Source organism: Alosa sapidissima, chromosome 4 (genome assembly GCF_018492685.1).
Source record: "Alosa sapidissima isolate fAloSap1 chromosome 4, fAloSap1.pri, whole genome shotgun sequence".
NCBI lineage: Eukaryota > Metazoa > Chordata > Actinopteri > Clupeiformes > Clupeidae > Alosa > Alosa sapidissima.
Window position 1 is genome coordinate 12,995,636 of NC_055960.1, and position 13,720 is coordinate 13,009,355.

The window sequence follows — 13,720 nt, forward strand, 5'->3', positions numbered from 1 at the left end:
AAATCGATCGTGGTGTTTCTTGACAGCCTCACCTGCAACACCAGCCAAGCCAGGTGCTACAGGCATCCTCCTGGACAGCCCAAAACCATTCCACTCTCAAGCACCATCCGCAACGGTCAAGCAGGAGAAGGCCCCTGCTACAGGCAGCATCTTGAACCTCAACCTCGGTGAGCTCCGGAAAAAAATCTCCTGCCTATAGCTTGCAAGATATAGTGTAAAGTCAAAGTCAAAGTCAAAGTCAAAGTCAGCTTTATTGTCAATTTCTTCACATGTTCCAGACATACAAAGAGATCGAAATTACGTTTCTCACTATCCCACGGTGAAGACAAGACATATTTTGCCAATTTAGGTCCACAGACAAACATAACATTCAAGTAAACAAAAAAGTAAGTAAATAAGTGGGCACATATAATAATGAAAAAATAAGAGCAGCAAAATTTGGTTGAAATTGTGCATAGACAGTCAATAAAATACTAGTGCAAAGTCAGGCCAATAAAAGGCTTGGGTAGTTCTGTTTGACCTAAGTAAGAAAGAAAGTGGCATAGTGGTGCAAGTTATGTAAGAGCAGCAGAAGTGTTGTGTTTTCAGGACAACAACACCAAGTTGTAAAGTGTACAAGTGTGCAAGTGTGCAAGTGGAGTAGTGCAGGCGGCCATTTTGGGTCCAATGTCCAGGATGTTATGTAGCTGAGGGTGGAGGGGGGAGAGGAGGGAGAGAGTTCAGCATCCTTACAGCTTGGTGTATAAAGCTGTTGGTGAGTCTGGTAGTGCGGGAGCGCAGGCTTCTGTACCTCTTCCCAGAGGGCAGTAGATCAAACAGATTGTGAGCGGGGTGACTTGCATCACTCACAATTTTGGTCGCCTTGCGGGTGAGGTGGGTGGTGTAAATGTCCTTCAGGGAGGGGAGTGAAGCACCAATAATCCTTCCAGCTGTGTTCACTATGCGCTGCAGGGCTTTCCTGTTGTATTCAGTGCAGCTTCCGCCCCACACAGCGATACAGCTGGAGAGGATGCTCTCAATGGTGCCTCACCATTTTCTACCATTTTCTACCAGTTACTACCAGTTTCGAGATTTCCTTCCACTGAATTTGTTCCAACCATTCACTAATCCAGTGAATTCTAATTAGCACAACTTAATTAGTTGAACCAAAGTCCTTTTAGGCAAGTCCCTCCACTTGGCGGCCATATTGTAACGCTTTTTGGGCACTTATCGGGCATCTATTTAGGCAGAAATGCACGTGCGCAAGGCTTCACGACACCAACCTTGCTCCAGCTGCGAGATCACAACACGTGATTGGCACAATGTACTCACTTGTCGACTTTTTTTCCGTGGAAGGGGCGGGATATGTGTAGACAAATATTGGCGTTACAAACTAACCCCGTGCATTTCTATGGAGGATTTTTTGAGTGCTGTGTCTCCTCATTAGAAGTCTCTGGTTCAACCAGGTAGCTCAGCTAATTAGTGAAATCTGTGTGAAGTGCACATGTTAAACTAATACATGGTAGGACTTGCTAAAACTCATATGTGGCATAAAAAATAAGGAAAGTGATAAAACAAAAGTGAATAGAGGGTGAGAAAATGATAACTTTATTCAAAGCAAGTTTGAGAGCTGACAGACATACAGTTTTATTCAAAGCAACTTGGTGTAGCCCACATTTAGTGAATATGTCGACAGATACACACAACCAGACCTTTTCACAACAGATGGATTCTTCAGGGGCTGGACTAACCACTTAGAAAATTAGATCTCAAAAGAAAGAAGGTGCTTTCTAGTCTGATTAGGCAATTCTTGTAATGTCAGCCTCAATATCATCCCCCTTTGCTTTTTAAAGTTTAAAGTTTTAAAATGTTTTAAAAAGTTAGAAACATAAATCGATCGTGGTGTTTCTTGACAGCCTCACCTGCAACACCAGCCAAGCCAGGTGCTACAGGCATCCTCCTGGACAGCCCAAAACCATTCCTTTTCCGTGGAAGGGGCGGGATATGTGTAGACAAATATTGGCGTTACAAACTAACCCCATGCATTTCTATGGAGGATTTTTTGAGTGCTGTGTCTCCTCATTAGAAAGTCTCTGGTTCAACCAGGTAGCTCAGCTAATTAGTGAAATCTGTGTGAAGTGCACATGTTAAACTAATACATGGTAGGACTTGCTAAAACTCATACGTGGCAGGACCTACTTTCTGAAGCCAGAGATTTCCACCTCTGTATCAAATGAGTGTAATAGAGGTGAAACAAAGAGGTGAATTCCTGTTTGAAAACAAAGAGGTGAATTCCTGTTTGCTTTCAGACCGCAGTAAGGCGGAGATGGACCTGAAGGAGCTGAGCGAGAGCGTGCAGCAGCAGCAGCAACAGCAGGGAGCGCCACCCCTACTTACCTCCCCCAAGAGGCAGATCCGGAGCCGCTTCCAGCTTAACCTCGACAAGACCATCGAGAACTGCAAGGCCCAGCTGGGTGAGTGAGAGCGCTGAAAACGTTCCCGTGGTGCATCTGGTAGACATGGAGGTAGAACAAGGGAGGGAGTACACATACTGTAGGCTACTGATGATGACTACTCTACTGTACTGTACTGTACTGTCGTCTGAATGAAAGCATCTACTACATTAATAAATGCAAATAGCCTTCAAACTCACTACGAGACAGTGCAAGTTCTTTTTCACAAAGAGCGAATCTTCCGCTTGACAAATTTAAAGTCCTAACTTGTTGTTTATTCTGCCTATAATTTCTCCATTCACTAAGCAAGTTGAGGAATTTGCTAATGTGTAATGTGAAAGGCACTGGGTTTCCTATGTAGGCTTTGCATTAGTGTCAGCCTCTGCTCCACAGGCATCAATGAGATCTCTGAGGATGTGTACAAGGGCGTGGAGGACTCGGAGGAGTCGGACAAGTCGGACTCGAGCGACAGCGAGTACGCCAGCGACGACGAGCAAAAGCCCGGCAAGGAGGGCCAAGAGTCCGGCGGCACGGGCTCCAACAAGCCCGAGAAGGACGCGTCCAAGAAGAAGACGACGAAGGCATCGACTTCGACAACCTCACCTCCCGCCGAGGAGCAGGAGAAGAGTAGTCCGGACGGGGGGGCGTCGTCAGCAGGGTCGGGGTCGGGGTCAACCTCAGTGCCCAAATCAGAGCCTGCGGCCAAGGCTGGTCCCGAAGACCCCGCGGGCAAAGACAAGCAGGGGTCCGACGCCGAGAAGGACGCCCCCGAGAGACCCAAAGCAGCGCCGCCGGAGTCCCAACTGGCCCGGGACAAGCCCAGAGGCTCGGAGGAAGGACGGCCGCCTCCGACACTGAACGCAGACATGGACTCCGACTCGGAGAGGGAGCTGGTCATCGACCTGGGGGACGAGCAGGGAGGAAGAGAGAGGAAGAGGAGCAGGAGAGAGTCGGCCGCAGCCTCGGCGCTTAAAGAGGCCAGCACCGCCGCCAAGTCAGATGGTACTTCTGAAAACACTGAGCTGACTACTGACCACTTAGGATTTTTCCACATATGTCTGACACAGAATAGCCATAAAGTTCTTCTTAAAACATTCAGAATACAGAATACTTAGAATACAGTAAATGGTCCATAATATACTGTAAACAATGTAAACATGTTGAGCCAGTTGAGTCCAATGTAAACATGTTGAGCCAGTTGAGTCTTAGTCTTGACAAAGCTGCAGAAGTGCCTGTGGCCTGGGCTGTTTTTTGACCACTTTGATGTTTTGTGTTGTCTCCACCACAGGTAAAGCCCCCATCACCACTACTGCGGTAACACCGTCTCAACAAAACACCCCAGTCTGCTCTTCGCCGGGTCCCAAAGACCTCGCCCAGCCTTCTGCGCCCACCCCTCCCAGCATCCTCTCCTTCCCCACGGCGCTCCTCTCCTCCTCCACCCCTCTCCCAGGTTCCGCTTCTGCCTCCACCTCCTCCACCACCACCACCACCTCCTCCGCCGCCTCTGCGTCCTCCCCGGTGGCGCCGGTCGCCGCGGTGAAGAAGCAGCGGCCGCTGCTGCCACGGGAGACGGTGCCCGTGGTGCAGCGTGCGGTGGTGTGGAACCCCACGGCCAAGTTCCAGACGTCGTCGCAGAAGTGGCACATGCAGAAGGTGCAGCGGCAGCAGCAGAGCGGGCAGCCACAAGCGCAGACACCGCAGACTCCGCAGACTCCGGCGCAGACGCCGCAGACTCCAGCGCAGGTGCAGACGCAGCCCCAACGCAGCCAGCAGCAGCAGCAGGTCTTATCCACATCTGGGGCTCAGCAAGCATCATCCAGCACGCGCTATCAGACACGACAGGCTGTTAAAGGTGCGATACTGTGCAATACTGATACTACACACCTGCGTTATTAGATAATCTATATTAGATATAAATATTTCATTGTATTGAATGTCACCATGTAGTTTCCCATTACCCATTTGGTTTCTCCTCATTTGGCCTGTTTGTTTTGGTTGACCTTGGTTCTCAAGGATGCATTGTGAGCTACCTGATGGAGGACAACTGTCCACCTTTTCTCCTAAAGCACGCTTGCTTCATATTTTTGATTTGTTGCAGCAGTCCAGCAGAAGGAGTCCCCCCACAGCGTCTCCACGTCCTCTGTTACCTTGGTGACCACCTCCCCAGTATCTGTGGCCATCGCCACAGCGACACCTGGCGGCTCCATGAGCAGCTCCTCCTCATCCTCGTCTCCTGCTGTCGTGGCAACCGACCTGCACATCCCCACTGCCTCAGCCGACCAGGCGGCCGATATCGCCAAATACACAACCAAGGTAAACAGCACTCCCAATTTGCTCAAATAGAGCTATGCTAATATACAGTAAATTCCTTCAGATAAAAAAAACAAATGAATGTGCAAAAGTAGATAGTCGACTGAATGCAAAAGTACCGGTAGATAGTAGAAGTACAAGTAGAAGAGGCCACAAGAGTCATAGTCTCAAAGCCCTGCATGATTTATTTCATCATTCAGAGGACTGTTCTGTGGAGGCCATCTCTCCAGATGATCACATGGCCTTCATGCTGATTGGATTATGTGCAGTAAAGATCAGCAGGGATTAGTGTCATGGGTTTTCTGTGCTTTACAGTTCTGTGGAAGGGTTGACTGGTCTTTATCAGCATCTGTATGAAGTTTCAAATAAGATACATGCTGTATGAAGCAACTGTGTGCAGATTTCAGAGGTATAAAAACAATCAATGTAAGGTGAAAAGAACAACCAGATAAGAAGAGCTGCATTTTAAAGCTGCATCTATATTTAAGATGTTCTGCATTTGGAGGGTTTGCTGCAACTCCAGAATACAACTAGCAAGCCAAAGCCAAGCATGTCCTACTCTGTTGTTTACACAACAGCAGGGGTGGACAGCCCAGTCTAGCAGAAGCACTTTGCCTAACTTTCCCCACTCTTAAAATAAGGCCACAAGATAGGGGAAGGTAGAGGAAGGACACCTGTGCAAACTGCCACGTGCTTCACTACACCAGGAGAAACAAACAACTGTCCATTTTGTGTTGTGTTGTGATGTGGTGTGTTGTGTTGACAACTTTCCTCCTATATATATGCTGATGTAACCTGGACTGTATCTGTATCTGTATTTCAACAGATAATGGATGCAATCAAGGGGACCATGACTGAGATCTACAATGACTTGTCCAAGAGCACCTCAGGCAACACAATAGCAGAGGTAAGTGTGTCTTGAATCTAAAGGGTTTATGTATAAAATCGCTGAGAGTTGTGTATGGCACTTTCAGGCGCTGAAGCTGTCTCTGCCTCTATTTAAGTATTTAAGATCAATGCTTATTTGCAACACCCAGACAGATCCCAATGGAGGATCTGAAGACTGCAGTGATCTTAATGAAATAAATAATTTTCCTGAATAACAAACACACTTAATGGTAAACCTCTGGACATTTGAATCAGTTTATGCCATTAGAGGCTGTTTTGGTCACATATCTCCATTAAGTGTTTTAAACAAGTCTCTGAGAAGTTAGCTGCATGTGTTCTTTACAAGCCTAATACATACCATGAAGCTACAGCAATATGCGCACAATGTACTCTCAAACATTATGTGACACTGTGATCTCTAGATCCGGCGGCTGAGGATTGAGATTGAGAAACTGCAGTGGCTACATCAGCAGGAGCTCTCGGAGATGAAGCACAACCTGGGTAAGCAGAAATGACCAGGCCAGGGGTTTTCAACTGATTGTGAACCAGGGACCACCATTCTGACTAATTACTTAACGCCAGGACCACCACTGAATAAAAAATACTGATTCTCACATTGCAACTACATTACTGAATCCATGGTCACGGACCACCAGCAATGTCCTCACGGACCACTGGTTGAAAACCACTGGACCAGGGGATGGACACTCTAACCCTTTCCCAAACTGGCCCCTATCCACTCCCCCTCGGGTGCGGTCACTTAACAATTATTGGTTTCGGATGGCCCTTAATATGGCGGACCACTACACGTGAACGCCCAAACGGAGCGCATGTGGCTAAGGAGAGGGTGTAGTAACTAGTTTCGGAAAGGGACACTCACTCTGTGATGCTTTTTTAAAATATTTATATTATAACTTTTTCTGCTGTAAGTGCATGCTGTGTGTCTGTATGCTACCGAGACCTTGAATTTCCCCTTGGGGATCAATAAAGTATCTATCTATCCATCTATCTATCTGCTGGGCCAAGCCTAAAATGTGCTAGACAAATGTGAATGCCAGCGTTACCAGTGGAAGATAGCATCTTCAGTCTAACTGTGTCTTGTGTAGTCATGAAATTATCAGCAGGAATTGTTTGTGAATAGGTATGTATGTCTGTGGTTACATTACTTAAGCCTATTTGTCTGTTTTTTCTTCTGTATGTGTTTGTGTGTGTCTGCATGTTCATGTGTGTGTGTTCCTGTGTGTGCACACACGTGTGTGTGTGTGTGTGTGTGTGTGTGTGTGTGTGTGTGTGTGTGTGTGTGTGTGTATGTTGCGCCACAGAGCTGACCATGGCAGAGATGCGTCAGAGCCTGGAGCAGGAGCGTGAGCGGCTGGTGGCGGAGGTGAAGAAGCAGATGGAGGTGGAGAAGCAGCAGGCCGTGGACGAGACCAAGAAGAAGCAGTGGTGCGCCAACTGCCGCAAGGAGGCCATCTTCTACTGCTGCTGGAACACCAGCTACTGCGACTACCCCTGCCAGCAGGCCCACTGGCCCGAGCACATGAAGTCCTGCACACAGTCGGGTACGGTTGCCCCTGAATACAGCCCTAAACACCCTCTCACCTCTCTCCCCCCACTATCCCACACACTAACCTCTCTCTACAGTCCCACACACACCCTCACCTCTCTCTACAGTCCCTCATACACCCTCCCCACACACCCACATAAGGGCAGCCGTGGCCCACTGGTTAGCACTCTGGACTTATGACCGGAGGGTTGCCGCTTCGAGCCCCGACTAGTGGGCCGCGGCTGAAGTGCCCTTGAGCAAGGCACCTAACCCCTCACTGCTCCCCGAGCGCCGCCGTTGACGCAGGCAGCTCACTGCGCTGGGATTAGTGTGTGCTTCACCTCACTGTGTGTTCACTGTGTGCTGTTTGTGTTTCACTAATTCACCGATTGGGTTAAATGCAGAGACCAAATTTCCCTCACGGGATCAAAAAAGTACATATACTTATACTATATACTTATACTTAATACATACACCCTCACCTCTCCCCACACACCCACATACACCCTCACCTCTCTCCATACACCCACACCCTCCACTCTCTCCACACACCCACACCCTCACCTTACTCCACACACCCATATACACCCTCTCCTCTCCACAGACCCACACCTTTACCTCACTCCACTGCTCCACAGCCTCACCTCTCCCCATAGCCACCAGAGATGGGAAGTAACAAAGTACAAACACCTAAGCACTGTACCGAAGTAGCATTTTCAGGTATCTGTACTTTACTTAAGTATTTATTTTTCTAACAACTTTTTACTTTATTCCCCTACATTTTCACAGAAACATTTGTACTTTCCACTCCTTAATTTTTCAGAACTGGTTTGTTACTTTTGTTTTAATGCATTTGAGGTGAGTTATGTCAAAAAATAAGCCTAGTCTGTTCACACCCGTAAACTTCAAGCACACAACTAAAAACAGCCACTACAAGATACTTGGCGATTCTGACATCATGTACTCCCCCGCCCGAAACTCAGCAGAGCAACAGAGACATGAAACTGCCCCAACTTGTCTCAGAGATATGGGAAAATATATTGTGTAATGCTTCGAGCACTAAGACACTTGCTTCTTTCCTGCGTTATCTTAAAGCTTTGTGATGAGCAGTGTAGAGATGAGATTGTATTTCCTGGTCTCGAAATACAAAAAAGCCCATGAGTCCCCACGAGATGGTCCTTTTCACCAATAAAACAAGCAAATTGTATCTATATTCTCCCACCCAACATTAATATTTAACACAACTCAAATCACTTCACTCAGTTCTTGAATAACCATTCCAACTGCTGCTTAGCTTGGCTTATTTGCCAGCTAGCTAGCTGATGAACGTGGAGAAATGTCTGAGTTAGTCCACGTCGTCAAGTAGCCTACTGTAAAATCCAAAGTTGACAAAAGACCAAGTTACAAACATGGGATACTGAACCTGGCCACAATGAAACACTAATGTTAAGCTTCGGTACAATGGTACTAATGGTAAGCTTTGGCAAAATGTCTCCTAATCCCCACTTATTGTCACACAAGTGCAGAACTACAGTGCATTATCCTCCAAGCACTTTGGGATGCCTGGAGCCATAGTGCACAATGTCCCCAAATATGATGCTGCACTACATTCTTAGTCATTATACACTCCCAAAGCTGTGTTTGAAACAGCATGTAGCACGATAATCATGCAAGCAGACTATTATTTTTGTCATTCAGTATGGTATGTCTTCACAACTGAACGAAAATGAAATATTTTTAAAAGCAAGTACTTCTGTACTTCAACTCAAGTTAAATTTTGACTTTGCAACTTTCACTTGTATTGGAGTAATATTTGACAAGGTGTATCAGTACTTTCACCTAAGTAAAGGAATTGTGTACTTCTTCCATCTCTGACAGCCTCACCTCCTCACCTTACTCCACACACCCACATACACCCTGTCCTCTCCAGGCCCAAACCCCCACCTCACTCTACTGTTCCACACCCTCAGCTCTCTCCACACACACCCTCACCTCTATAGCATCACACCCTCACCTTTCTCCACAGTGCCACACACACCCTTACTTCTCTCCACACACACACACACCCTCACCTCTCTCCACACACACCCACACCTCTCTCCACACACACACCCTCACCTCACTCCACACACACACCCTCACTTCTCTCCACACACACACACACCCTCACCTCTCTCCACACACACACACCCTCACTTCTCTCCACACACACACACCCTCACCTCTCTCCACACACACACCCTCACCTCACTCCACACACACACCCTCACTTCTCTCCACACACACACACATTCATCTCTTTCCCCTGCTCCAGATCCACTGCACCACCTCTACTACTCACCACTAATTCAACACACACATCATCAGCCTTTAATGGTGCTTAGGTGTAGAATTTGAATGGCCTTGAAATTTCTTGATAATTTTTGAACAGTTTAACCTACATTTCCCACACATAAAACCTTTAATGATGTGACACCAATATGCCACAGTGGTGTCACTGATAGTATAAGTGTTCACAAGGAGTAAGCAGGCGTCTTACATGGACTGTTAACACTCAATATGTTCTGAAGAAGTCCAGACAACGACTCTACTTCCTTCGTCAGCTAAGGAAATTCAAAGTTTCTACATCCATCATGAAGGCCTTCTACACTTCAGCGGTTGAGAGTGTTCTAACTGGTAGCATCATCACCTGGTATGGGAACTCCACAGTTAGAGATTGTAGTACTCTGCAGAGAGTAGTGCGCTCAGCTGAACGTACTATAAGAACTCAACTCCCTGCTCTACAAGATATCTATTCCAGAAGAGTACTCCTAAGAGCCCAAAAGATTCTGAAGGACTCTTCTCATCCTAACAATGGATTATTCCTACCGCTGAAATCAAGAAGACGCCTATGTAGTCACAAAGCCAGAACTGAGAGACTCAGGAGAAGTTTTTATCCCCAGGCCATCCGAACTCTGAACTCACACTATACTGACTTTGCACACATTCACTCCTCAGCACTCTCAAACATTTCCCAACACTGAACTCACACTATACTGACTTTGCACTCATTCACTCCTCAGCACTCATGACCCCCCCCCCCCCCCACACACACACACACACACACCCACACACACCTACAAGACTTTTAGCACTTTTACATCCCTCTCCCTATGCTACAGACCTTTTATTTATTTTCTTATTTCATCACACGTCAAAACACACACACACACACACACACACACACACACACACACACACACACACACACACACACATATCTGACTTTCTACAACTTTTGCACACTTTTTATTTATTATTTTTGATTTCTCCTCCATCTACCCATGTCCTTGATTGCCTAGCCTTTCTGCCCCCCCCCCCCCCCCACCCCCATCCCCAACACACACACTTACATCATCACTGTCATCACTTCACATACATACAGCACACTGCTTGCTACAGTAAGCCTCCTCTACATACTTGCTGCACACTGCCACCCCCCCCCCCCCCCCCCACATACACAGCACATTGTCTTCAGGATCTTCTCCAACACACATCCTCTACATACTTACAGCACACTGCCCCCACCTACCCACACACACACACTACACACACACACACACAGTCACTGCTCCACTCCCCTCCCGCCCACACACACATCTTCACTGTCATCACTCACATACATTACATACAGTACTCTGCTTGCAATAGTAAGTCCCTGACCCCCCGCCCCCCCCCCCAACACACACACTTACATCATCACTGTCATCACTTCACATACATACAGCACACTGCTTGCTACAGTAAGCCTCCTCTACATACTTGCTGCACACTGCCCCCCCCCCCACACACATACACAGCACATTGTCTTCAGGATCTTCTCCAACACACATCCTCTACATACTTACAGCACACTGCCCCCACCTACCCACACACACACTACACACACACACACAGTCACTGCTCCACTCCCCTCCCGCCCACACACACATCTTCACTGTCATCACTCACATACATTACATACAGTACTCTGCTTGCAATAGTAAGTCCCTGCCCCCCCCCCCCCCTACATACACAGCACATTATTTCATCAGGAAGCTTCTCCAACACACATCCCCAACATACTTACAGCACACTGCCCCCCCCCCCCAATACACAGCACATTGTCTCATGAGGAAGCTTCTCCAACACACATATTGCACACTGCCCTCTCCCCACATACACAGCACACTATCCCATCTCCCCTGTCATCCCCCCAACACACACACCAAGACCCCTGGCAGTTGGGTTAGCCCCTTGAGCCGTGGATCTGCCCAAGGTTTCTTCCTTGGTAAGGGAGTTTTTCCTTGCCCCTGTTGCTCTTGGGTGCTCCTTGTTGGTGCCCCCCACCCAATCCCAATCCTCCCCCACCTTTTTTATGCAGCCCTTGCCACTTAATCTACTAAACCCCTCTTCTACTGCACTTTTTACCCCCCCCCCCCCCCCCATTAATGCACAAATAGGCTGACACCAGACATAATTTCACTGCATTTCTTACTTCCAGTAACTATATGCATGTGACAATAAACTTCCTTGTATCCTTGTATCCTTGTATCTTGATCAGAGTGATTCATGTGAATAAGGGTCACTTAACTTCGACTGACAACCTGATTCTTTCAAAGAAAAAAATAGCCTGATCCTTTCTCAATCCAAATATTCTTTTTGCTCCAGGGGTAGCAGTTGCATTTTTGTTGGTTTTTCATTTTGTGACATGAATTATGATGGATGACACAAGTAATTTTCAATTTAAATCGACTTAAGGCCCAGATCAGTGTATATGTTATAACGTTACTTCTCTGCAATTCTGACAGTGTTTAGTGTCTGTCTCCAAACCTACAAACACATGTGATTACTTATTTGATAATAACAAATCTTTTGCCAGTACTGTGTATCTACTAGCTTGCTAAGCACTCCCGGACAAGTATATGCTTAAGAAACTGCTTCTCCCACCCACATAACAAATGCCAGACCGATGTAATTACCATATCGTCGTTTAGATAGCAAACGCCTCCAAACAGAGCTTTACCCTCGTGATGGTTTGTCCATGTGTTTATTTGCCTTTGTTTGTTTGTTTGTTTGTTTACGTGCAGCCACCGCCTCCCAGCAGGAGCCCGAGACAGAGCAGTGCACAGACACCCCTGCGAAGGTGTGCGGTCAGCCAGGCAGTACACACAACTCCCCCAAAGAGGGGGCGTCGATGGCGGGCACGCAGCCGAACTCGGACCTGGAGAAGGGCAAAGACAGTGTGACCGTCAGCTTGGCGTAGCACTCCCTTCCCCTGAGGAACAGCACTTAATCTCTGTACTGTAAAGAAAAGAAGAAGAAACTACAGTCTATTTGTTCACTACAGAAAATATGTTTTTATTTGTTTGTTTTTGTTTGTTTGTTTGTTTTGAACCAGATGTTTCTGTTTTCAACCTGTTCTCTTGGAACCCCAAGGCTGCTTTTCTTTGACTTCAGTTATGCTGAAAAGAATCCTCCCATCCTCTGAAGATCTAAAAGTAGAACTTTGCTCGGCCATTTTTAATCTGGATGGAAATATCTTCACTGTGAATATTGCCACGAAGAGAACATCTCTGTTCTTTGTTTCCCTCCACTTGTACAATCTGTGTCTATCAGCCTTTCTGTGGTGGCAAGAGTAGGATTGCATACCCGGGCATGAACGAGAGTGCATTATTTTTATACTGTAGCCAGCGTACTTTCTTTCCCTTTCCTTTGCATCACACTTATTTAAGTTAAATTATTATCCGCGTTTACACAAAAAGAATGTTTGCCAAATGAGACAATGCAAGGGGAACGCCTGCAGCATACTGGTGAGATTTGCAATCAGTTAACCTTGAATACATTGCTTTTGTTAATGTTGTCATATTCACCATTGGGGTCAGCAAACAAAAGTGACTAGCGAGAAATTCCACAGAATTTTTAACTATAAGAATGAAAATTTGTATGCTTATTTTATGCAGCACCCCAGCTAGACCTGCTTAAGGACCTTTGCCATTTCTGCTCACTATATTACCTTACGTTTGCACACTGAATAGGCGGGGACCCATAGTCAAGAATGTCACATACGGACCACTGTAGGCCAATGTTTGTGTCTACTACTTTGAAGAGACCCGATTCCATGAATGCTAATGACATGACGACATAAACGTTTGATTTAATGTGCAATGCGATTCAGAACACAATGTGACAAACTCACAGAGCTGACTCTGTGGGGGTTTGGATTGGGCCTTAGTCATGATGATTGCGTGATACTGCCTGCTCCTTCACAGCTTCTCCTGACATCCTGCTTGAATGCTTCGCCACCAGAGACCAACGCCGGGCAGGCACCTGTCATGTATGACCCAGGAGACTTCCACTACCTGGTTCAGTGGCCTGTGAATACTTCCTTTAGTTTTAATGCTGTTGTTCATCCACAAGCCACTGGGTTCTGTTGTTGACTGTACATGTATATTTTCCTGTGAGGCGTCCTCACGACTGTTTACATATTGTAAATAAAAACAGTTTTGGTGGTCTGAAATATTGT

At 46.7% G+C, this 13,720-nt stretch overlaps 1 protein-coding gene across 10 annotated transcripts in view; it reads left to right on the forward strand.

Moving 5' to 3' along the window:
- Positions 1–13,714, forward strand: part of zmynd8 (zinc finger, MYND-type containing 8) — a 31,980-nt gene extending 18,266 nt beyond the window's left edge. For 8 of the 10 annotated variants that reach the window (XM_042089117.1, XM_042089121.1, XM_042089120.1 and 5 more), the window contains 9 exons: positions 27–167; positions 2,289–2,453; positions 2,826–3,434; positions 3,721–4,284; positions 4,531–4,745; positions 5,569–5,649; positions 6,053–6,131; positions 6,953–7,192; positions 12,285–13,714. In XM_042089117.1, coding sequence (XP_041945051.1) covers positions 27–167; positions 2,289–2,453; positions 2,826–3,434; positions 3,721–4,284; positions 4,531–4,745; positions 5,569–5,649; positions 6,053–6,131; positions 6,953–7,192; positions 12,285–12,460 — 2,270 coding nt within the window. In that variant the 3' untranslated portion in view covers positions 12,461–13,714. The remainder of the gene's footprint in view (positions 1–26; positions 168–2,288; positions 2,454–2,825; positions 3,435–3,720; positions 4,285–4,530; positions 4,746–5,568; positions 5,650–6,052; positions 6,132–6,952; positions 7,193–12,284) is intronic. The other 2 variants (XM_042089119.1, XM_042089122.1) reach the window with 1 other exon arrangement.
- The last annotated feature ends 6 nt before the right edge of the window (positions 13,715–13,720 follow it).